Source organism: Lonchura striata, chromosome Z (genome assembly GCF_050655825.1).
Source record: "Lonchura striata isolate lonStrDom1 chromosome Z, ASM5065582v1, whole genome shotgun sequence".
In the NCBI taxonomy this organism is placed as follows: domain Eukaryota; kingdom Metazoa; phylum Chordata; class Aves; order Passeriformes; family Estrildidae; genus Lonchura; species Lonchura striata.
The window spans coordinates 50,564,506-50,589,395 of record NC_140740.1 but is presented as its reverse complement, the minus strand read 5'-3'; the positions used below and the strand labels follow the sequence as shown (position 1 = coordinate 50,589,395).

The following is a 24,890-nucleotide window of genomic DNA, read 5'->3' as shown; positions in this document are numbered from 1 at the left end:
ACAGTGTGTAAGTGATTTTCATGTCAATAAGAGAGCAGAGGGTCTGAAGCTGGAGATCTGCTGAGACACAAACAAAGGATACACTGCCATAATTAGTCACTGTCTCTAAAAGGTGCTCTGTAGAGTGTTGGGGCATGTAATCTGCCTGATCCAGGCTCTCCTATCACCGTAGTGGTCTAGTGCTAGTAGTTATTTGTTCTTCTAGTCTAGGTTGCACCTATAAATATACCAAAATGAGCAGTACTGCCCATGGTGAATTCCTAGTCATTTAGCTCAGAAAATAAGGCGGAGTGTGATGTATTTAAGTATTTTTTAGACCATATGTGATTACTGTCAGTAAAAAAACTATTTTCTGTAACTAGAAAAATTAAAGTCTGCTAATTGGAAATATGATCTTATCCAGCATCATAGAAATGTAGTTTCACTGGATGCATAGTAGTTTTTCTGGAGAAAGTATCAAAGCCCTTGTGGAGTTGATTTACTTTTATTATTCATGTCTTTTTCTTGCTATGAGCAAGCTGCAAAACAATTGCACACTTAACTGTGTGCTAAGATTATTTAGAAATAGATAGTCCTTTGACATTTGCAGCACATCTGTGAGAGTAAAGTTTTCATAGCACTGATTCTTAAAAATTGTCCTTGCCCTTCAGCCTTCCATAGTTTATGGCTTTAATAAAATGAAATAATAGACTCAACGGGGAGCATAAATGAGAACACAGAAAAAGCAAAACTGAAACCCTGAGATTGTTTTTGCAGATCTGTCATGGGGCCACCCCTTTTGTGGTGGCCTTTGGAAACCATCCCTTAGCTCTGCGGGGTCCCATGTGATGGACAGCCATGGAGGGCGGCTGCAGGAATCAGAAGCTGTTCCCAGATCTGATCACTTCACAAGGGCAGCTAAACCTTTGATAATCAGAAACAAGAAAAATATATTAAAGGCAAAGCTTTTTTTTTCTTTCTTGTATAATTTACCCTTGGCAGACTGAAGCCTCCATAAAATTCACCAGGGACATGATTATTGCTGTTGATTCTTCATGAAGAATGGTTATCTGTGGTTGGGCGAGTGATAGCAAGACACTTTGAAAGAAACACAAAGCAAACCATTTGATGAAATGACAGCAGGAATTTATAGCTGGAGGCTCGTGCCATATTGGTGTTAATTCATACTTGAACCTGACATCTGCTTTTTCTGCTTGAAAAAGTGCTTTTTAAGCCAGTCCTGAGCTGCTGCATTTCTCATCATCATAAGGCTGGCTGAGGGATTTGCTGCAGGCTATGTCTGATTCTGAGCACTCCAGAAAGCTCAGCTGAGTGCACTGCTTCGAATTCACAGTTCACTCTCATGCCTCTCGTTCCTAGAAATGACTGCCATTTATAAAGCCATTGTGCTGTGGCTGGAAGGCTCTCTTTTATCTTGGGTTACAGATAAGTGTCTGCTCTTTGATGGATTTTTGTGTCATCTTTGTTGCAGATAATGTCACAACAGATCAGGCCATGGCAATGGGAAATGGAATTAATATTTCTTGGGATTCTTACCCCAACATGACATGTGGCTACATAGTAAAATGGTGTCATTCATCTGGGTCTGAACCCTGCAGTGTGGACTGGCAGAAATTTCCTTCAAATACAACAAATGCAGTGATAAAATCTGGTAAGTCAGAATACTTTCTTGTGGGTCTTTCTGTTTGAGATCCTGAGCAGCAAGTGGAATGAGAGTAGCATGAAGCTATATATTGCAGATGGTTTGATTGCTGTGTACTTGTGTAAATAAATGAAGTTCTTCTTGGTACTGTGTTTATTTTAATTTCTTACACAGTCTTACCAAATCCAAATATCAGTCTTGACTTAACTTTTATCATCCTGTGTTTATTAACAGTTTTGAAATTACATCTTCTAGCTGTATGTCACTATTTCCTAATTCAGCCTAGTGCATAATGGTTAATATAGGGTTTGGGATTTTATTTGGATTCTAAGCATAAACAATACTGCTCAGGATGGGAGAGGACTAATCCGTTGTTTTTACATGAGGCAGATTTTTTTTAAGTGTGACCTCCATGTGTTGGCTTGCTGTCAACTATTGAAATTTCCTGGAACAGGGCACATTCCAGGTCTCTAGATGCTGGTGGGCAGATCAGGGAAATGAAATTCAGCTGTGGTGGGACTAGTAGCAGCACATTAAAGATGCGGGATTTTTTTTCTCTGCTGTCTATAAGGGTATAGTTTGCCTTTTAGAAAAATTTAGTATTATAGTCTCCATTCGAGGAAATAGCTTGGAGCTGTGTACACAGGAAAGTTGAAGGGGAGTGAGACCTGGAAGAGTGAGGGCAATATGTTTTTCTGTCTGTAATTACAACACTGTGTCCATGTTGTTTGTGTTTGTGCCTAGCTAGAGATTTTTTTTGGTTTTTTTTAAGCAGACAATACTGTGTCTGTCCAATGATGCACTGCTTTACTCCCGAGCTCTTCACTGGGATGGTTCTTGCAGCATGTGACTCTTTTATGAGTTATTCAGCTGCTAGGGCTGGGCTTAAGCTGGCAAATCCACCTCTGCTCTTACTCCTGCTAGGAGAATCTCTCAGGCTGGACCTGAACTCTTGTAAAACCCAGCTGACTTCTGTGTAGTTTCACAGTGGTATCTTATTCAGTAAAAGCCTTGAAAGTAGTGTACAGACCTGATTTGAGAAAATCCCAGAAAGTGGAAAATTATTTACACATTATAGTATCAAATACCTGTGCTTCCACCAAAGACATGGGAAGCATAAATTTGATGACTATCTGTGTTTTTTAAAGTCAGTTCAAGACTGAAGTTCATTGCTAAGTTGTTCCACTGTCGTTTCTTAAAGTTTTCTGTATATCTTTTGTACTGTTTCTTCAGTAAGCCTGGTTATTTCAAAATGCATTTGTATTTCTGAGGAGGCACGATCTACATGGCTCCTGTGGGAGGAGAGGAAGGGGATTATTTCTGGTAACTTCAATTTGTGTTTCCCCATGGAAAGGGCAGTTTATGCAATTTGAGTAGCTTGTTTTGAATCCTCTTTGTTTAGTACTAAACTTTCTCTGGGAGGTAGATTTGGTTACTTCTAAACCACATCTGATGGCATAGCTATTGTAGAAATTACAAGTAGGGATGGTATTTATACCATTACACTTTGTAATTTTTTAATATGTATTTATACATCTATATCATGTGAAATCTAAAAGCATCATTCTTCTGAAGCATATTCTTACAGCAATTTTCTCTTGCAGATCTCTTCAAACCTGGCGTGAGATACAACTTTTCTCTGTATGGCTGCAAATCCACGGGATATCAGTTGTTGAAAAATGTAACTGGGTATATGAAAGAGCTGCGTAAGTGCACTTTTATCATTCAGGATCTCTGCAAAGTGAGCTTAGTCTGTGTCTATTTTTTAGCTCAGTGTTGGCAGAAGACAGAAACCAGAATCCCCACACAGTACTACTGACTGCTGTTTGTTCTCTTTGTATAACTGTAACACATTTCTCCAGCCACTTCCAGTTCCAAGCATATGCAGTAACCCTGTGTTTTCCAGCTTATGTGGTGGCACAGGAGTGTCACAGCATTTCACAGCCATAATTTGAACCACATGTCTGTGGTCCCTTCTACACAAGAGGAGACAACTTTTTTGATTCATCAAGTCCAAGTAAACTTCCAAGCACATTGGTACAGCTCAGCAAATGTAAAAAGTATCCATAACACTTCTGTTTGAAAGCACTTCCTAGATCCAAGCTAGATCCTAGAACACAAACCACTTTGAGAATTGCAATTGTATTCTGTCCCACACCAGCCCTGTCTGGGTAACTGGGGTTTGACCCAGTGCTGAGTTTTGCTGGTCTGAAGATGCATTAGTCTAAATGCTTTCTGTTCCCAGGTGTCTGGACATGACTGTACCCCTTAACACCACAGCTGTATTGTATTGTATTGTAACTACAGGACCCATTTCACTTTGAAGTTTAATGTGTTTTCTGCTAAAATACTTTGCCTAGAAAACTGAACTGCTGACATAATCTGAGTCTTTGGAAATGGTGTTGTTTATTTCATTGCAAAGGTTGAAGGTGAGGTTAAGGCAATTTTACCAGAAACTCAATTTTCAGCCATTTGTATTTCTGCAAAAATTCTGAAAGGTTTCCCAGAAGAGTTTTCCATGTGTGTTATGAGCAGATCAGACAGAAGCTTTCCAGGTATAATGACTTTGAGGGACTAAAAATGCATTGAACGTGCAGAAGAAACTTACTAGGAACTGAGAAATGCACAAGAGCATAGATTCATTCTAAAACTTAAGATTTGCCTTTGGAAAGTGCAGTGGTCTCCATCAAGACAAAAATGGATGCATTCTTAAACATGAATTCAGTCCTGCTGGATCATAGCCAAATGTCAGGCTAAGTCCTGACATTATACATGGCCATATGCATTATCTGCTATAACACTTTCAGTAGGCTTCACGTATTGGAACAAGGACTTGTGTAAACTGCTAAGAGTAGTTCTTTTTAGCTGAGATGGTAGAACTGTGGATTTTTTTTTTAGTCTTAAAACAGGCTATGAAGTTTCACAGTTAAAGCTTGTAAAAGCTAATATGTATCCTCTGAATGTTTATACAATCTTTTGGGTTTATTGCAGGAAGAAGAGTATTTACATGTATGGGTCTGTAAGAAGGCTGACCAAAGAGAAATTTTTCCTCTAGCACCTCTTAGTAGCTAATACTGCCATATAATTATTAACAATTAGTCCAACATAGCTGTATTTTTGTAGACTCCTGCTAAGTCTTTCACATGTACTTTACAGTGAGGAGTCTCAAGGAAAAGGCTCGAAAATGGTAGCTCCTAAATAAAACTGATGAAATACTTACGTGGTTTCAACATTTTATGATAAGGTAATTTCTTACTGGCTTCTTCCCTCTTAATTCTCCCTACAGCTCCAAAAACTGCACCAAATTTTATTGTTGAAGAAACTTCTTCAGATTCTATATTGGTAAAATGGGAAGACATTCCTATTGAAGAATGCCGAGGATTTCTAAAAGGATATCTTCTTTCCTTTGCAAAAGGTGAAAAAGATGCTTTAAAACCTAGACTTTCAGAATCAGGTAAGTTGATTGTGTAGATTGCAACTTTCTTGCTTACATCTTTCCTTTTTATTTTTTAATAATTTCATTTCACTTTAATAAAAAAGAGTCTTTAATTCAGTTGCATTACTCACTGTTATAATGTGCTCCTGATATGTGACAAAGGCATTTAAAATAATCAGCTTCTTGTGTGATTAGCCCAGTTGTTTTTTTAATATAAAGCAAAAGCTGGAGAAAACCCGGTCTCACTGGGGACATAAAGTAATGCAGTGGCAAGGTGTCATGCCGTCCTGTGCTCAGATACCCTGGGTAGATGAGGTGGAGAGGTTACATGGCTATATTTAATAGGGCATATTCTTCCAGTGCCTGTCCTGTCACGACTGAAGCCTGACTCACATTCATAAGAGGACATGCAGGAGGGTAAGGAAATGTAGTCCATCTGCAGCAGCAGTAGCACACTCCTGTGATGTTTAGTGATAGGGTTCTTTATTTCAGCATTTCTTTACACGCACTGTTCTTCTGGTTTCATCTGTTCACTTCAGGACAGTTCTGCTAAAGCTGAGGTTGTCTTTTTGAGTCCTTTCTAATGAAGTTATGCTTTTCTTACTGTTACCAAATAAACAGGGAATCCAGAACTTAAAGTTAACAATATCACTGACCTAACAAAGAAGTCTATGAAAATACTTGATCTTCAAGGCAAAACGAGTTACCAGCTGGAACTACAAGCCTACACTGCTGGTGGGTTGAGCCCTCCAAACAGCCTCTATGTGGTGACAAAGGAGGACTGTAAGTTGATTATCCCTGTTCAGACATATCCCTGTGTTTAGTACAGGGGCTGTATGATGTATTTAAAGCTGAGCTTATTTTGTTGGTTTGTGGATTTTTTTCTGGTCCTGTAAGTGGTTTGGGCCTACAGTCTAGTTTTTCCCTTTATTTAGTTGGTTATTTATAAATACAAAAATAACAGTTCAGAGTGAGGGAAAGATCCTTTCCTATTATAGCTACTTTGTAGTTCATGGTAATGTATGCATAAAAAATAACTTCTAACTTACTACTAAATATAGTGGAGTCTGAGCTTAGTTTTCTCAAACAGCCCTTTGTTTTTGTCAGGTTTCCCATGATGGATATCTGATAATACTTGGTGGATGAAGGTTATTGTGGAAATAGTTATCAGTTTCAGAGTTGTAAACAGATGATTCTCTGCTTTGAATTCAATTTTATTGATCCCTTGACAGAAGCAAACACAGAAAGATAATTACAAAAAAAAAAAAAAAAATTAAAAGATTGATTTTGGAGAATGAGAGAAAAAAAGTGTTTCCTATGAAGGACTAAACACTGGGGTGCAACTAAAATACATGGAAAATCAAGCTTGAGGCATTTAATATCAATGGAAGAAGGCAATGGAGATCTATTGGAGCTAAAGCCCAGGGACTGGAAGCATTGTAAAACATATAAAAGACAATGCTGTTTATGCAATTAGTTGTTGGCCTAGAAGAGCCATTACCAGAAACTTGGCCAGCTCAAGTAGCATGAAAGTGCAATGCCAGTGTATAGTGAGAACAGAATCACCATAGCAATGAGTCTTATGCAGCCCATGAAGCCTTCTGTAATTAAACAATCAGAGAGGAATATCTGCTGGTTCCTGTAGTTATCAGTGAATCTGTGAATTCCAGCAAAGGGGAAGGGTGATGGTGTAGGTTGCTGCTGGCATACCACTGCACTAGCTGAGTTTAATGGAATGGTCTTTAACTGGGGAGAATATTAGAAAAGGCATAAAATGTACTGGTAATGTTTTATATACTATCATTGTATATTTACTGTCTTCTCTTCTTCTTATCCCCCAGCTGTAGGATTAATCATTGCAATTCTCATCCCTGTCGCAGTGGTGGTGTTGCTGGGTGTGTTGGCCAGCACCTTCTGCTACCGAAAGAGAGAATGGTAAATGCCTGCTTTGGGTTCTCATCTTTTCCTGAAGTATTTGCTTTAGTGCTAGGGTTTTCCATGATTTTAGTTACTCCTTGTTTTCTCTAAATACCCAAAGATGTTAGTGGCCATTGTTAAAAAGTGTGTGACAAAAACACCATGTGGAAGTTGAGGAAGAAACTGAGTTGGAGAAACCTCAGAGGGAAGAATGCAAAAAGTTTTTGCAGGAGCCTGTCTTCCAGTGAACACATTTATAAAGTTCCAAATGGAAATAACACTGGCGAAATACTGTAATTTGTGTGCCCTCTACAAACAAAGATAGACATACCACCTTCAACTTTTAGTAAATGTGGCATATTAAATTCCCAACTTAAAAAAATGGTTGCTGCTTTTTCCATTATACTCACTGAAAGTTCAACACACTAAATCTTTGCACCAGATGTCTTCAGTATTCTGAGTTAAAGGGAGGTGTCCTGACTCCTTTTGTGTATTCACAATCTGTTTCAGGCTTTGCTATCTTTATAACAGTTTATTCTTTCCTCTTTAAAGGATTAAAGAAACATTTTATCCAGAAATCCCAAATCCTGAGAACAGTAAGGCACTGCAGTTTCAGAGGAACATCTGTGAGGTAAACCTTATTTTAAATCTAGTATTTTAAGCTTCTGAAAGATAAAACCAGTTAAAGAATTCTTTTGCAAACTGACTCATCTGTTCCAATTGTAGGAAAAAAACTCTGTGGAAGGGGGAAACAAGCCAATTTACTGAGTAACTTTTTCAGGTGCTATCTAGAGCTTTGTTGTTGTTAATGTAGTTACTTGCAGTGTTTGAACTAGGAAAGGACTGTTGCATTTCTCTTCTTCCAGCTAGTGAGAAGTGTCAGTACCTGATAAGAATACAGGAGTAACACACTCAGATTTGTCAAAGTGTTAGAAGAAGCAGGAAGTATGGAGATCTGCCATATCCCATTGTCCTGGTAGATACATTAGTTGGAGATGGGCATAATATTTAAACAGCCTTCAGGTATGGCTTATACAAAGACAAGATTTGGAGAGAGTTCTCAAACACTTACTGCAAGATCTCAAGTCTCTTCAATTTGCATAAAGTACTTATAACATTAAAAGGAATGTGAGCCAGAAAATGATAAACACATTTTTCTTTTTTAATGTATTGTAGTAATGGCCATGGGATGAGTACAATCCATAAGCTGTGCTGTAATTTCAGCAGCTTGTTGTTTTCAGGTTTTCCAGAACTTTTAGCTTCTCTTTTTTCTCATTTCAGGGGAATAAGACACTAAAAACACTGGAAATGAACCCGTGCACCCCGAACAGTGTTGAGGTGGTGGAAACACAATCTACAGCTCCAAAGATTGAAGACACAGAGATTATGTCCCCAGCAGCAGAAACCACTGTGCCTGAAGATGGTTCTGACTCAGAAATGGAGAACCACGTTGTTGTCTCCTACTGCCCCCCTATCATTGAAGAGGAAATCTCAAATTCCCCTATGGATGAACCTGGGGGGTCATCTCAGGTGGTCTATATTGACATCCAGTCAATGTATCAACCTCAAATTAAACCAGAGGAGGAGCCAGAAACAGACTTAGTGACTACAGCAGGCTATAAGCCACAAATGCAGCTGTCTATCAGTGCTCTGAAAATAGAGGGTCATTCACCTGTGGAGGAAGAATTGGATAAAACTGCAGGTTACAGACCTCAAGCAAACACAAACACCTGGAACATGGGCACTCCAGACTCTCCTGGATCAGTTGAAAGCAACAATGAAAATGCATCTTTTGGGAGCCCATGTTCAATTAATTCACGACAGTTTCTGCTTCCCCCAAAAGATGATGAAGACTCTCCTAAACCCATTAACACAGGGTGGTCCTTCACACACTTTTTTCAGAACAAACCAAATGATTAACAGTGAGTCCTCATTGCACGTGAACCTGCCTTCTGAATAAGCTTTTAGTCCTGATATTGTAAAGAAAGGAAGAAAAAAAGTGCAAAAGGCATGAATTATTCTTGGAGACAGTCAGCAGAAGTGCTAGTGAGCTGAATGTTATCATGTGTAAGTTAGTCAAAGTGTTAATATTCCATTGTAATAGAGGCTGAGACGCCAAAATTATAGCAATTTAGTTATTACTCTAGTAAAATATATTGGATGTAAGGGGTTTTGGATTTACAATTTTAAATTATAGTCAAAGAACTCTGCCTACCTTCACACAGTGCTCCAAGAAAAATGTGGTCTCATGCAATTTATAACTTGGAAAGATTGCTTTGCTTTATTGTAGTTGTTCTCAACCATGCAGACTCAAAGGATGCAGCACCAACAGATTTCCTTACTGAAGGTTTAATTTATAGCAAATCTCATCCTAGGACATGGAAACAATGTGGTGGGAAACTGTTGAGATCTTTTACCTAGTTGTAAACAAAGAACAAATGAGAGTGCTATTTTTTTTATTTTCCTGTATGGAAGGTTATTGTCACTGTTTAACACTTAGAAAGCAATGGCCATTCAAATCTGTTGCTTTTTAACTAGACACTAATTTCTGTACCTACTGTACAATCTTTATTCAATGTTTGACTCAGGGGTACAAACTTGGGGAAAAGAACTGTAACACTGATTGAAACCTCAAGAAGAACTGCATAAAATTTAAAACATCCTTTAAAAAAAACCCAAAAACTTATAATGCTCTATATTTTTTCTATCTTTTGGTTAGTTAATCTTTCCTAATGTATTGCACTAATACATTTTGTATTTCATAGATTCTGCTCCAGATCTCCTGCTTTGAAGTGGTACAGTAGTCCATTCACCCTCAGTGTTCAGCAGTCTTTGCACTATGCAGTAAATGTAAGCCATGGGGAAATCTGTCTACTTACCTTAGTTGCTGATGCAGTTTGGCACATGAAATTAGAGGTAGTAGGACTAAGTCCTTGAGGAGAAATTGCTTTCTGGATGGTCTTTATCGTATTAGCTTTGTATTACCTGCTTCCTGGCTGATCTTTGATCTTAGGTGTCAACCCAACAGGACCTTCTATACAAATCCTACCTGGGGGTACAAGGTAGGATTTCTCTAGTGGCAGGGAGAAACCCAGGGAGGTTTTAGTGCCGCTAATTCTACCTCTCCTTTACCAGATATGTGATGCAAAGAAAGCTTAAATTATGTACATCTGTGTGCTTAAAGGAGTGTTTAGAACAATCGTCTTTTAAAATGCTTGTTTTCCCATGTGTATCTCTAAATAACTGTAACTGTAACATTTCACTGTGTAAATTTCAGGTTGTGGCATACATGAATTTCACTAGCTTACAGGATAAATGTTTGAGACATTTACCTGTTTCTTGCTGTAAAACAGTGGGAAGGCATCAGATGTTAAAAGAGCTTGATCAAAAAGGGTCTCTGTAAAGTTCTAACCGGTTTTTTTTTTTTTTTAGTCTCCATCTCCTTAGCTACTGTGCTTTGTTTGGGGTTTGGATTGTTGTTTGGTTTTGGGTTTGGGGTTTTTTTTTTAATAAATAAGACATGGGAATGGTTTTCTAAACAAAACAGGAGACTGAATTGGCTCAGCTGCTAGTTGTAAAGGTGTGAGAATAGACTAGAAGGATGACTTGAAAGACATTTGGTCTCCAAACCACATGATCTGGACATCAAAATAAAACCAAGCATAAGGTTAAACATAATCACAGCAATGCGTGGTTCAGTTTCAGAGGCTGACATATCTCTGTCATCTCCATAGAACAAAAGTATAGAGATGTTTCAAAACCAACAAAAAGGCAAAGCACTAAATAGTTACCCTAGGGTAACACCTTCCTGTGTGTGCCTCTCTGAAGAGTGAACTGTGAAGAAATGAAGAACAGATTAATCTGAAGGTCTGGCAAGAGTGCAAGGTGTCTCTGAAAGAACAGAAAGTGCACATAGGATTCATTTTTTGAGTCTTTGAATTAGCAGGGCTGCAGGTGGGAAGAAAGGCAGTGCAAAGAGCCGACATCCATTTGTGACCAAGGGAAGTGTCATAGCCCATTACTTAGAACATTAAACTAACACATGAAAGGAAGTAGTTAAGCCCTTTGTGATTGATAGCTGGCAGGAGGCTAAATCTTAATAGTAACAACTATTTTTCATTAATGTTATTTTTAAGAGTATTTCTTTTCACTAGTGTAGATTTGGCTTAGTGTGTCCAGCTCCTAAGGTGAATTTTAGCTTTTGCTGCAATATGCTTTTAATTGAAAGCAGATGATGTAATGGACAACGTGTATGGGTAGTGGTTAGGGTTTTTTTAATAGCACGGTTTCTCAGTGCAGAGGAGCAATCAATATTGTATGGTAATACAACTGAGAAAAAGAAGACCTCTGTAGCAGAATAGCTGACCATGGAGAATAACTCAGCTTTTCATATGGCTGTGTATTGCAAGAAACAAAATCAAACTGCAGTTTGAGTGTACTAGCAATTTTTAATTTGGAGACTGGAAATCAGGGCAGATGCAGCGAACACACAGAATTCTCACAGGAAGCAGTTTAGGACCGTTCTCAGTGTTCACATGGTGAATAATTTACCATAAACTTCACATACTCAGGTTTCCCAGTGTGCTGCTCCTCCTATTCAGTAAAGACGACAACATTTTAAATTGCTTAATTTCTTAGTGATTAGGTAAGGAAAATGCATGTTGTGCCTCAATGTTGATGTTATAAACTCTCTGACCTAATTATTCATCTCTCTTTTTTTCCTTTTTGTTTTTAATTCTTGACTATATACCTAGTATTCTGATTTTCAGGGTGCTGGTCAGAAAGATCTTTTAGCAGCAATTGCTTCAGTAAGAAAAGTGGGGCAGATGTGGGAGAGAGGCAGGCTTATGCAGTATCTATAGCATGATTGTTGCTTAATGCTGATGAGCCAGTAGGCAGTTGTCATTCCAGCACTTGAAAGCTCAGCTGCTTCACCTCTGTGGTTTCCTTTGAGCCTATTCAGTGCTGCCTTTCAAATGCCTATCTCAGATCTTCAGCAGTGAATTCAGATGCATAGGCAGAGGTGGTGTGCTAATGTTGTGATCAGCCATCCCTGGGTGTGTGGAGCAGTAGGGATGAATGACAAGGATAGTCAGGGAACAGACTTGATTTCTGAGCCCAAGTGCCATGTTAAATCAAAGAAGCATCTTTAGGAATGTCTTTGAACCAAATACTCTTTCAAAGCATGGTGCTCTCTTGTAGCCTCTAAATTCTTTGATAACACAGTTGTAAGCTTCAGAGGGGATCAGATTCTTTGTACTAGTGCCTTCTAGCTTCCTGATGAGCCTCCTCGGACAAGTTTTTTTCTGAGAAATATATTAGGCATCCTAAAGTTTAAAGAGCATTTCCTTACTATACTTTTGTAAAAAATCTCATCCTTTATTGAACATTTATTTTTACTTATTTTGTATTTTTTACTTTATTTTTTAGAAGAGTAAAAAGTGCAGCTTTAAAAAAAAAATTTAAAAAGAATCAGGCGAAAAACAAAACCCAACAACTTCCAGAAGGGATATGACCAGAAGGGATTGTGTCCCACCTAACTTCAGTCCTCCAGCGTCAGTGTTTGGAGATGTAGGGTATTAATGCCAAGCAGTTGCTTTCTGAAGAAAGTAGTTGGTTCTGCTGCTTTTTATTTTTGAGCCATGCCTGTCATATGTGACAATTTAAGTTTTGCAATGGATTTTTGTACTGTTCACTGTACATGTGGAGCATCAGTCACATTTGATGTATCATTGTGCACTCTCCTATTTGACACATTCATTATATTTGTTTTTTGACATGCGCAAGATCTGGGATCTCAGGCTTGTATTAGATTTTGGAAAGGTAGATCTGCATGTGATATACCTCACAGAACTACTAGTTAATATTCAACAAAATAGTAAGCTAATATTACAGGCAGGCAGTGAATTACCTCCCCTGCTATGCAGTGGCTGTATAGGCAGACCTAGCACCCGGTAACTGACATTTGCTATCTTTATTATCTCTAGTTGCTGCTTTCATGGGTAAACCATTTCCAAAGGGAGCCAGTCACTGTGTTTTTGTCATGGCATAATTGGCAGATGGTGCCATGTTTCTTCATCTTTGGTTTATGTGGGGGACCAGAACTTTACTTTGTTAAGAACGTGGCAACAGCACACTCCTGCTGACCTCAAGCTTTAGGCTGCTCTGAAGAGGCATTTTCAAGTCACTTTTTTATGTTGTTGTTGATAGGTTCAGCTGGGTAAAGCTTAGTGCTGTGTTGTTTCCTGTGATCATGTTCTCCAGGATACTCAGTTGAACATGAATAGGCACAAAAATTAAAGCAATTTGGTGCACTGGAGAGAGAAGGTGATAAGACATCACTCTGAAAAGGCAATGATAAATGTTGTGCTCTGTTTTTAAATAAATACTGCTTTGTAAATAGAATACTTGTATCCCTACAAGTAGATAGAAATATAGTAAAATAATTTGACAGATATTAGAAAAATGTAACATTTAGAGAATGAGATTGCTAACAAGGCTCTGTGTACCATACATCTATGAAGAGCTTCCCATGTAAATAGCATCTTCTGTTCTGCCACAGACTTTGACTAAGACTTCAGTGCAAATGACATTTAATATTTGTAACTATAAGTCCTAGTGCTTTATGCACACATGTGCTTGCATCATCATGTGCCTAGGTGCATATGGCAGAGGAAGTCGGCTTGCAATTGCCAAAGTGATATTTTTGGAGTCCTGTACATGACTATGTACCTTCTGAGACAGTTTTGTCTAGAGAAAGCCCCTGCTGTCTTGTGCTCCTCCCAACACACTTTGCAACACTTGTGGTGCTGTACATTAAGTGATGCCATGTGTGGATGATGCTCAGAGATTCTGTTGGCAGTATTTGTTGTTTTTTTCCCTTGTCTTTTCCTTTGACAGCCTGGAAACACAGTCTCAGACCCCAAATGCTAGACAAGGATTCAAAAGTGTTTGAGTGTTTAATTCTCTTATGTTTAAGATTGTCTTAGATATCTCATTTGGAGCTGTAAAATAGTTTCTTCCTCTACAATTTTCTTTCCCCTCCCCCATTAATATAAGTCTGGATTTTCCCCAGTGTTTCTAAGATAGCCAGTGTTGGTTTCCTTTTTGCATGTTGAACAAACAAACCTCAGATGATATTGGCAGGCTTTCTGTAACTTTATAAGTTGTCCCAGGGTTCATGACAATACTTCTCCCCCACAAAAAGATCTATTAATTCCTTCTGCTTTTACAACTGAAAAAAAAAAAAAAACCCTCCAGAAGAATTCTGCATTTTGGAGGGCAGGGGCTCAGCATCCCCATTCAGGTGAGCTGGTCTAATGGCAGGGTATTTCATGAGAGGATGGGGTTAATCCCTCTCCAGTCTCACCCTCCTCTTGTGACAGCACTGTCCAGGTGACTTTGTGGTGAACCAGAGCAGATTAAATCCTTGGTTTTCAATGTGATACCTAACAAAATCTCTAGGACAGTCCAAAATCTGCATTTTGACTGAAAGCAAGCTTCAGTGGAGATTCATGGACAGCTTCCACTAGAAGGCTCAATATCTTTGCAGCTCACTTGGTCTCATGTTGTGCAAAAAGTAGTGAGTAAAACTAACCCAGGAACAAAACAAAAAGTGAAATTTTCACTTTTTCATTACTTGGATTAAGAAAAATTTACAAATTAATAGCTCAAGCAGGGCAAAGTAAAATAGAAAGGTCAATAAAAAAAGACTCCTTGAACATCACTCCGTCAATGTTTTCTAACTGTGGTTCAAGAACGGTTTTGGAAATATTTTACATTTTCATAGCATGTCAAAAGTTTGTAAAGCTGGGGATAGCAAAAAAGAGAAGACAACTGAATCATATCATATCTGAAATCCTACTTGAAGGTAACAGCAATTTGAACTCCAAGCCTGATGTGGCACACAAAACATCAGAACTCGTGGAATCATGCAGGTCACCTGAAAAAACACACAACATTGTACTATAATGCTGTAACTTTAAACATACACTGTGAATAGGTTCAATTTTTTTTAGCTCTTTTTATACCATATTTTTTACAGCATAAATAATTTGCTTAGAGATGTTTTTTTTATGTTCTGTTTTTATGAAGATTTTAATGGACTTTTGTTAAATACTAGTGAAAATATTGTTTGCCAATATGACATAGTCATCTATAGAAGTTAATTCTGAGAATAAATCAGTAGATTGAGCTGAAAAAATAGTCTTCATAACACACTAAATCTAATAAGTCATTCAGCATATTTTTGTTGCTGAATGATACTGAAATTTTCCAGCTTCCAAATCTGCTGTGGAAAAATTACATCTTTCATGATTTTAGCAAAATCATCACAAGGCACTTTAATGAAGCTGTAGCATGCCAAGTAAAATACTGATTCAACAAAGTGTATCACTATGAAAAATTATCAGCTAAACCGTTAAACAAATGCATGCTTAAAAAAGGAAGCATGGGATCATGTTGGGGATATAATATTTCAGTGTGGCAGTTGACATTTAAGACTAACCTAACACTAAGATACAACTTTGCATACATTTTAAACCTAGTTTGCTTGCTTAATGTAACTCCTGTTGTATTGCTTGAGTGTCTAAAAGTAAGCATGTGTTTAACAATTTTGCCATAGTATTGCCATGAAATTTAATAAATATATTTTCTTACACTCTTACATGTTTTCATTATTATTTGTTTTCCCATCTATTTTTTAATTAAGAGTTAAATTCTGCTCATGCCCCAGTACAAACAAAGTTATTTGAATTTTGTGCCAGAGTAAATAACCACAGAATCTATCAAGCAGAGCCTTGGCTTCCTGATAGGTAGAGTAACAGATACTCCCTGAGCGGCTTCTCCTCAGCACAACAGACCCTACCATTTCCAAGGCCCACTGAAGCTCTCCTGCCCTTGCATACAATGCAGCGATAGGAAAAGGTCCAGGTCAGTTACCCATGTCCTCCTTGGCTTGTAGCTCTAACACAGCTGGGGTTTGATATGTGATCCCACTGCACACCTGGGCTGAGGGTGTGCAGACATCAGCCCCTGCAGATTCTGCATGGGGGACAGCCCTGTGCTGGGATGAAGTGGCAGGATGAAGGGGCCCAGGCTTTGCACTGTGGGCTTGGTTTGGGTGGCACAGGGCACCGTCTCAGCATGTTTTAGTGGAACTGAGCTAATCGTCGTGGGCCTTATGTTTGAGGCCATTTATGTTTTGTCATTTGGTGTCCTAGTCACAGCCAAAGAATTGTGTGGCTAATCTAACCCACAGCACCTTTACTTGGGAATGACACCTTAACTTAGTGTGTAATGACAGATGGTACACCACAGCACATCACATGAAACCATCATGGCACAGTGACATTGTGCTGTCTCCATCTCTTTGGAGGCATCCTTGAAAGTCAGAGTCAGTTCCTTGCCTCACAACAGCAGAGAGGTGCAGCTTGATGTGACAGCAACTGGGCAGGGTGTGGGAGCATGCTAAGCACTGGGGAGATGTGGGATTAAGAACCTTTAGTGGGACTGAGCACTGCTCTCAAAAGGCATTTAGAGCTGTGGAAATGAGGAAAGGCTTAAAATCGTTCCAGAAGTGAAACCCACAGGTGCCCTCTCCAGCCCTGGTAATGCTCTGGTCAGAGCAGGGACACCAGGGAAGAGTTCTCACTCCATCAGACAGGTCTCACTCCATCATCTGTGTCTCAGGTCTAAAAAATCTAACAGGATGATGGCCTTGAAATATCTTCTAAAGATATTGCATGTGTTCAGATACAGCTCATTCAATGTCTAGCAAAACCAGTTTAATCCAATTGGGCTGTATATTTAACACAGCTCCTGGGCAGCTAGAATGACTAGATACAATCATCACGGAGATACACAACAGCATCAGCAGAGGACCATGAACTGTCCCATACATGGCCATCACAATGAGAGTGGAGAGGAGTCAGACCATCCATGTTTTCTGGCCTTATTCCAGCACACAACTGTATCTTCTGTTTGAGTCTCCCTGTGCTGCCAGTGCTGGTTGCTCCCATTGTGGCACTGGCTGTAGCATTGAAGTACATGCTCGGATTTGTAACCAGAGAAGGTTTCTCTCAACACGTAAATAAAGTCCCTCTGTATGAAACACTTGCTACCTATTAAATCTGTGTTTTGGGAAAAACAATCAGTTCAAATGAAAGCTGCCTAAACATAATTATAAATGGGTGATCCCATTTTTGAATTCTGCTTTGCTGATGCCAAAACTAAAAATTTTAGAGAGGAAAAAAAAAATGGAAGCAGGTGAAATGGTAAATAAAATATTAGATACTGCTCCTCCCATGTTTTTAAAAGACAGAAAAATTTAGGAAAAATCTGCCATGTCCACAAAAAGTGATGATGTAGGTTGCCATTTAAGTCTGCAAAGCAAAAAATTAGGTTGGAAAGCTGCTATTTTGTGAGATAGAACATGGGGTGTCCATGCTCTGCAGCTCCATTTCTTCCATGCTTCTCCCTACATCTCAGTAACAAAAAGTGCTGGAAAACATGGCCTGTGGGGATGGTGTTGAAAGAACTGGCACAGTTGTTTTCCTAGGAAGAAAGATTGAGGGAAGATTTAAAAAGAAAGAGCAGGGGAAGAGGAACAGTGTCATCTTTGTCTTAGTGCACAATGAACAAAGAAAAATGCTGTGACAGTGAATGGATATTCAAAAGAAATCAGGGCAGTTGGTCACAGCACTGCCAGGCAGTTTCCATCACAAGGGGTTTGACAAGAGGGCACTCACAGATTAGCAAGTCCTGTCCACAGGGACAGAAAGCCAGGACCCTGCAGAGCTGCCGTGACCACAGGTGCTGGCACCAGGCTGTTATTTATGAGTGAAATGCCAAACTGCAGAATCAAGAGCACAACGTCACGGTGCCCTGTGGACTCCACAGTGCCCACTCAAACCAATGAAAAAACTGAGGGAGAGAGTTGGGGAAGCGGAACAACCCCACCCATCTCCCCACCACCCAAGAAATAAAATGGTGATAAAAGATATATCTATCTGATGGGACATGGTTGTTGCTCTCCATGAGTAAACCATGACTGTACCCTATCCAGTCCTTTAAAGTGAGATTTGCCCCTCGAGGGGTAATGCTGTTGTGGAGGAAGCTGAACATGCAGAGCTGGAACAATACATTTTCCACCCAGTTTAATTTGCCATTCAAACAGAATGAAATTTTTTTTCTCAAAAGGAAAGCCTGGCTGACAAAATAGCAACTTTTACCAGGTAGTTATTGCAGGATAATACTCCATCCAGGGAATGGGCAACTTCCCAACCCTGGCACCCCCTCCTCCTCTTCCTCTTCACTTTTTTCCTCCCTGGGGCTGGAAGACGAGGATGGAAATGAGCTCCTGGCTGACCCAGGACAAACTAGTGCAGCAAGGATTTTCCAACCATAGTGAGCATTGCTAAGTCTCATCTGGCTTTAGAAAGCCTTCACTTGCTTTCTTTTTCTTTTTTCCTTATTTTCCTTTAGGATGAAGCAGATTAAACCTAACTTCTGACTCCTAGTAGCTGGTTCCCATGGAGATGGAGGAGTAGTGGAGAGCAGCAAGATACACTTTGCCCCGGGAAGAGTGAGGGGCAACCAGGAAGAAGCTCTGGCCAGCAGCCAGTGCTCAGCACAAAGCCTGACTCAGCCCACCAAAGCTGGCATCAAGGCAGGTGTTTATCCCTACTAAGTGGAATGTTACATATTTTGGGAATAATGTGGAAAACTAGTAAGAAAAATAAGAACTGCAGTTTAAGGAAGGAGATAAAATTGCAAAGAGAGGTACAAGCTCTTGTGGCTGCTAACTTCTCTGCTGGTTTGCACAAGTAACTGCATCAAAAGGGACAGGGCTCCAACCGGCAGGAACATACCCTGTTCTGGGTATGTTCTGGGGTCATGCCTTTCATTTGAGTCAGCCCAAGCAATGAGGATTGTGACTAATAAACATTCCTGGAGACAGCGAGCAGCACATGCAGGCCAGTTCCTGGGAAAATGACTAATCACTTTGCCATGCACTGTCCACCTTTCCTTTCTCCTTCCCTGACCCAGCATCGGTGGGGAGGGTGGCAGAGGGCAGGAGGGGCAGAACCTCGACATGTGGTCAGATATTCCTGATTTTCTGTACCGGTCTCCTGCTCAGCCCCTGGAGTGGAAACCACAGAGTAAACCCATCCCCAAGCTTTACCAGGAAGAGTGGAGACGTAGATGAGGGACATTTTCTCAGATTGTCTTTAAAAAGATGCAGAAAGAATCCTTTAAACCACTCAGGATCTTTGCTATTTACTCCTCCTCCCGCTGGCCCGGCCGGCACCGTGCAGCTGTGCTGCCCGTGCTCAGCCCGCATCGCTGCAGGGTGATGTCGCCAGCCCCGAATTCCCGCGTGGTGATAAGCAGAGCTGGAAACATCTGGGCAGCTGCCGTTTGCTGCTCTTCTTTTTCCACAACAACAGAGGTATTTCCTACCCACACCCCTCTCTACGCGACATTTCAGAAGAGTTGCTTTTGTTTTGGAGAAGCACCACCTCGTACCAAAGCACCCGGTATTCTGCAGTAAATTATCTTAAAATAGAGACCTCTCCCACCAGATGTTTGTCTTGGAACTGGTCTCCAAACCCTGCGACAGAAACGAAAGGATGGGAAAGGAACGGCACATAAGACAGAGCAGAGGATGATGCTGTTTGTGGACCTTGGAAGAGCCCCATCAACACCAGCACATGTCCAGAGGATTAGGGCTACAGCCAGTCAAATCCCCCTACTCTGTGACAGGTCAAGACAGGTCATTAAGCATCTGGAAAACCCCTCAAGCTCATAAGATGTGAATTTTCCCTTTCAGGCACGATCCAAGCTCAGACACTCCCACAGGGCTACACTGAGTAGACAGAAACATCTTCAGCCTCCAGAAATTTTAGTTTTCACTCTTTTTCAAACTCAGCACATTTTCACTTTACACCCCAAGGCATCCAATTCCATTTACTTTCGTTTCAAAGGCACATTTTGATCTGGTATACTTTGTCCTGCTTTTTCCCAGCCACAGAGTGTTTCTCCTTCCCCATGGGGCTCCCAAGCCAAACAAAACTTTGCTTCTCCTGGGAGGAGAGCCATGAGTGTCTCCAGTTCCTCTGCAAGCTGCCTGTGTCTTCTACAAATTTTTTCCTGAAGTATCATTTGAACAGAGGACAGAGCACAGCTGCACATCACATGATGGCACCACCATGTATTTTTCTTTTACTTTCTGTTTCTAATAAGTGCCTGCACTTGTTTTTGACCACTGCTACCTTACCTACAAGGTATCTTTAGCCTAAGAGAACAAGGTGTCCCTTTAGCATGCAGGACAGGAGCTGAGGTGTCCTCAGCAGGAATTTGCCTGTACCATTATCTAGATTTGCTGTAGGTGGGATGAATCTAGGGAATATGTGTGAGGTCTCAGTGGGGCAGGAGGACTCTGGGCACAGTAAAATGCAGCAGAAACCTCCTCACATCCATTGCTTTCACCACATCAGGTCCTTTCAGCTCACAGGCATTCAGATGAGTCTGTGCCCCTGAGGAAGTTTGTGGGTCCCCTGCCACAGGCACGTGGCAGGCTGTGGAGTGCCTTGCTGCATAGTTGGTCTCTCTTCCTCCCCCCAGCCCCTTCACAGGCTCACTCATCCACTTCGAACAAAGAATTAAGGAAGAAAAATCTCCAAGTTATGAAATTCTGGACTACTCTTTCAGTGTATCAACAGCACTCTGCCTGCTTAAATTACACTTTGGCAATCAAGGTTGCATAAGTGCTGGTCCAGTGCCTAGAAAACATAACATTTTAAGAGGACTGTGACCTTCCAAGGTCTCTTGCAATATCTTTTCTCATTTTTCTAAAAAAAAAAAAAAATTATAATGCCACAGTAGCAAGTATTTCCTCTTTTTTTCCTAATTTTTTAATCTGGTTCTGACAGGAAAGCTTCATAATGTACAATTTTAAACTGACAAAATTTACAGAACAAAAAGAGTCAGATGTAAAACTGGTCATAACTCGCAAATATCCCCATTAAAACTGTATAATACAGACATTAAGCCACAGGTCACTTTTCTATTTTTAGGAAAGTGTGCAAAGAGCTAATTGTAGAGTACATGTAGATGTTAAAAGTGATGCCATGTAAGCAGGTCTGCTGCTGCTATAAAAAATAGACAAGTATAAAATTACTTCTACAAAATTGGTTCATTTTTTTTTTGTTGCTTGTAATAAAAAAGTAGACTTGTAAGAACTTTCCTCCTCAACAAACAACAATATTTTGAAACCAGTCATTGTAACTGTTATCCTGTTACACAGGATGAAACATAATTTAGCTAAATCAGAGAGTGATAAGGAGAACTGCTTGTTCCAGGACCTACATGTGATTGCAGAAATATGCTGCCCAATGGTGTATTTGTTGAACAGCACAGTCAATGCATCACTGCAGGGTGGGATGATTGCAGGTGTTTCAAGATTGCTTTCTCTGATACTACAAAAGATAACCTAAGGACCACAAAACAGTCACTGAGCTACTTATAACATCACACTTTGCCATTTGCACTGATGCACAACCATTAGCATTCACTAAACACTTAAGGGGTAGAGGGCATGGTTCATACACAAAATGCTTGGTTTCATTTGGACAGGAGAGGGAATGAGAAAGGAAAAATGTCCTTTTGTTTTTCTTGGTTTTGGGTTTCCCTTTGGCTTTGTCACCTTCGCAGATGGCAAACATGGTCCAGCTGTAGAGGACTGCATCAGCAAGCTCTTGCTCAGCCACACACACAAGCACACAACGGGTCCTCAGCACCAGGATTCCTCTCTTGTCACTTGGTCCCACATGTGTTGATGTTCTTCCCATTGGCAGCATCCTCCACCAGCGAGATGTGGTAGTCAGTTGAGAGTGTGAGGTGGGAGATGCAGCCCACCAGTCCCCGCAGGTACTGCCGGTTTGTGTGCAGGGCAATTTCCTTCATGCCACCTGTGGGAAAGGCAGCCGTCAGCACCAACATGGGCATCTGCTCCTGCTTGGCAGCTGCACACCTAGCAATGCCATTCCTAGGGCACCTCAGAAGGGAATTTTAACATACAGGTTTCTCTGTGTTGTTTTAAGTAACATTTTTAAGCACTTGAAACTAAAGAGGGGATAAGCAGGAGGTAATGAATTAGGACACTAATTATATATTTCAGAAATTGTAGCATCAACAAGAGCTGAATCAGCTTGTGCTCAGGTGTGGGGTTTCAAGCTGCTTCTTGCTGTTTCTATGTACATGCCAGGAGTACCATGGGTGTCCTATAGTGCTCGTCCCTTCTTATACCCATTCCCACATCCCACTCAGAGAGGCCTCCTCACATAAAAAAGGCTGTGGCAGACTAGAGGTTGCTGTGTGGCACCTCCACCAGGAGCTGGACAGAGCTGGAAAGCCCTGCCTTGCAGCTGACCTTGTGTCTGTGTCCTGAATGTGAATAGTTAGCACCCACCTACATAGAGATCTCCATTGATATTTAACTGCCTCATCTTCCCAGGGGATTTACCGGTCCTGGCACCATAATCGTCCACGGTTACTTTGCCAGACTGTCCATCCCTGAAACAAAAAGTGAATCACTCTTGTTCATCCAGCCTACAATCAGACAGGAGGAGGAGCAGCGGCATTTTCCACTCGCCAGGACACCAGAGCAACTCAGAGCTTAGCTGGGGTCACAATGAAGGCTTGGAACTGGGAAGACCCAAAGACGCAGTGTACTATGGCCATCCAGACTTTCCAGGTTTTGGTATTTTTTTTACAGCTGTCCTGCAAAGTGTCCTGCAAAGAAACCTGCAAAGTGTGCAGGACACATTTGCAGAGCAGAAAGTGATGGAAAATAATCAAATTGGACAGGGAGGGGACAGAAAGAATGGGCACATTCTGATCTGTTGTTAAAAATCAAATGTGATGTTAAAAGTTAACAGCAGAAGCTTCAATAGAAGGGAAAAAATGGGCAAGCTATGGTAAAACTTACTTTTAGGCAGTTTTGTTTCTCACTAGAGCCATTTTACATAAGGTCAATAACAGTATTAACAGAAAAGCTACTTGATGGGTCCTATTCTCAATGAATTTGGTAACAATTTGTGCTAAATGTCTGACTGTGATTTCCATGGAATCAACCTCTCATGAAGAGAGATGTATGCTTTCCCTGCTGGACACAGTTGCCTCCCATGAGGTAATGAGTTATAAATATGAGTTATATATACACTGCAAGATGTCTGCACCTCCTCTAAATAGAAAAACTAGGTTTACACTGTCTGTGCTCCAATGCTTGTGCCAGCCCACAAAATGCTCACCAGGGAATTTTGAAATGCAGACATTAAAGAAAAAATACTCTTAACCGAAATGGTATGGGTTTAGTAGCATGTCTGTCACAGCCCCAGAATAGCCCCGCATGACTTTGGCAGCCTGCCTTGGGCTGTGCTGAATTGGCACTGTCACCTCAAATACAGCAATCTTTGTGTACATCATCCCGAAACAGCCAAGCTGCTAACAGTTCCACTCCTAAGTGACGTGTGAGTGTGGAGCAGCAGTGATTCACACCCCACCAGCATCCGGACACACCAACCAGCATCTTTAATGGCAGGGTGGCTCCCAAGTGCCTCCCAGATGAAGCCTGCCCACTTACCGAACAGCTTTGACTCTGTGCCACCGGCCATCACTGAAAGAGCCGTTCACCGTGATGGAAGCAATGCCACTGCCCAGATTGTAGCTACAATTAAAAAAAAATTGAAATGTTAACTGCCTTCCTTGAAAGGACCAGTTGCCTGCCAAGTTGCTCAGGCATCCTCACTCCCTTTTGGCTCAGATTTTGGGGCAATCAGTGGAGTCCTTTGGGTTGCCAGCAGCAGTGCTCTTATTTTGTAAAGTCAGTCTCATGGACAAGCAGGCAAAACTCCCTGAGTCAGGGTACCATCACCACCTTTCCATGGGAACAAGAAGAGAGCTTCTGCATAGCCAGCAGGGAATTATGAAGTCAGTGATCTACAGATCTTTGGCCTAATAGGAGACCGCAGGGGGAATTTGCAAATATGGTTAATAAATAAATTTTTACAAGAGTAAATAAGCATGCAACCTATAACAGATCTACAAACCATCTGAAATATAGGGAAGGTTGAGACTGGTGATGTTTGGAAAGATGAAGTCTAATAAATGCAGCCTCTTCAGCTACTACTCTAATTATTTATTCTTTGTCCTTGTTTCTACTAAAAAACTCAGCAGATACAATGTCCTCATCACGTTTATACTTCAGGCATCTTAATTTCTAGGTCCCTGAAACTTGGGCCAACCTTAACAAAAGAGATGTATCTGCTACAGCACAGTGAGCTATTGAGTGCTCCGGATGAACTAGCTGCTGCTGGACTTCAGCCTGAAGCAGGAGGGATTAAAGCCAACATCACTCTCTCCAAAAAAGACCGAACATGGAATGAACTCATGGCCAGGGTGAGGTTCTCAAGAACAGCACACTAAACTGTGAGCTGCCCAGAGCAAATTGGTTGCCCTAAATTTGTTTCCTCTCCAGGGGTTTAAGTGAGTCTCAGGCAAGCACTCCCTTTTACCCAGGATGCAAATACAAGTCTAGGTTAAAAATGAGGATTTGGGTGTTTAGGATTGCATCAAAATGTTAGAACTTTGATAACAGAAATGAGATTCATATCCCTAATTAGTCCCTCTACAAGAGCTACAACAGTGAAATAAGCTTTGACAGAAGCAGGAAGCAACAGAATTTACAGCACCAAGTACACTATATAGGGAATAAAGGCCATAGAAAATGGGAAAGTAAAAGTGTGTTTTGGATTTCAATTTGGATCAGAACATAGACATCTAAACTTGGGCTGCAGGAAAATTCTTCAAAGTCACATCCCTGATAGTCTCTTG

The 24,890-nt window shown here is 40.6% G+C and overlaps 2 protein-coding genes across 8 annotated transcripts in view; one reads left to right on the top strand and one right to left on the bottom strand.

Moving 5' to 3' along the window:
* The window catches only part of LOC110482369 (LIF receptor subunit alpha), an 87,013-nt gene extending 71,355 nt beyond the window's left edge, over nucleotides 1-15,658 (top strand). For all 5 annotated transcript variants that reach the window (XM_085568133.1, XM_021551576.4, XM_021551569.4 and 2 more), the window contains 7 exons: nucleotides 1,472-1,651; nucleotides 3,247-3,348; nucleotides 4,929-5,096; nucleotides 5,700-5,861; nucleotides 6,920-7,013; nucleotides 7,548-7,626; nucleotides 8,277-15,658. In XM_085568133.1, the coding sequence (XP_085424259.1) occupies nucleotides 1,472-1,651; nucleotides 3,247-3,348; nucleotides 4,929-5,096; nucleotides 5,700-5,861; nucleotides 6,920-7,013; nucleotides 7,548-7,626; nucleotides 8,277-8,915 (1,424 nt within the window). In that variant the 3' untranslated portion in view covers nucleotides 8,916-15,658. The remainder of the gene's footprint in view (nucleotides 1-1,471; nucleotides 1,652-3,246; nucleotides 3,349-4,928; nucleotides 5,097-5,699; nucleotides 5,862-6,919; nucleotides 7,014-7,547; nucleotides 7,627-8,276) is intronic.
* Nucleotides 15,659-20,888: 5,230 nt separating this feature from the next.
* EGFLAM (EGF like, fibronectin type III and laminin G domains) overlaps nucleotides 20,889-24,890 on the bottom strand; it is a 73,115-nt gene continuing 69,113 nt past the window's right edge. For all 3 annotated transcript variants that reach the window (XM_085568132.1, XM_021552052.4, XM_085568131.1), the window contains 3 exons: nucleotides 23,641-23,724; nucleotides 22,468-22,571; nucleotides 20,889-21,967 (listed from right to left, as the gene is read on the bottom strand). In XM_085568132.1, coding sequence (XP_085424258.1) covers nucleotides 21,813-21,967; nucleotides 22,468-22,571; nucleotides 23,641-23,724 — 343 coding nt within the window. In that variant the 3' untranslated portion in view covers nucleotides 20,889-21,812. The remainder of the gene's footprint in view (nucleotides 21,968-22,467; nucleotides 22,572-23,640; nucleotides 23,725-24,890) is intronic.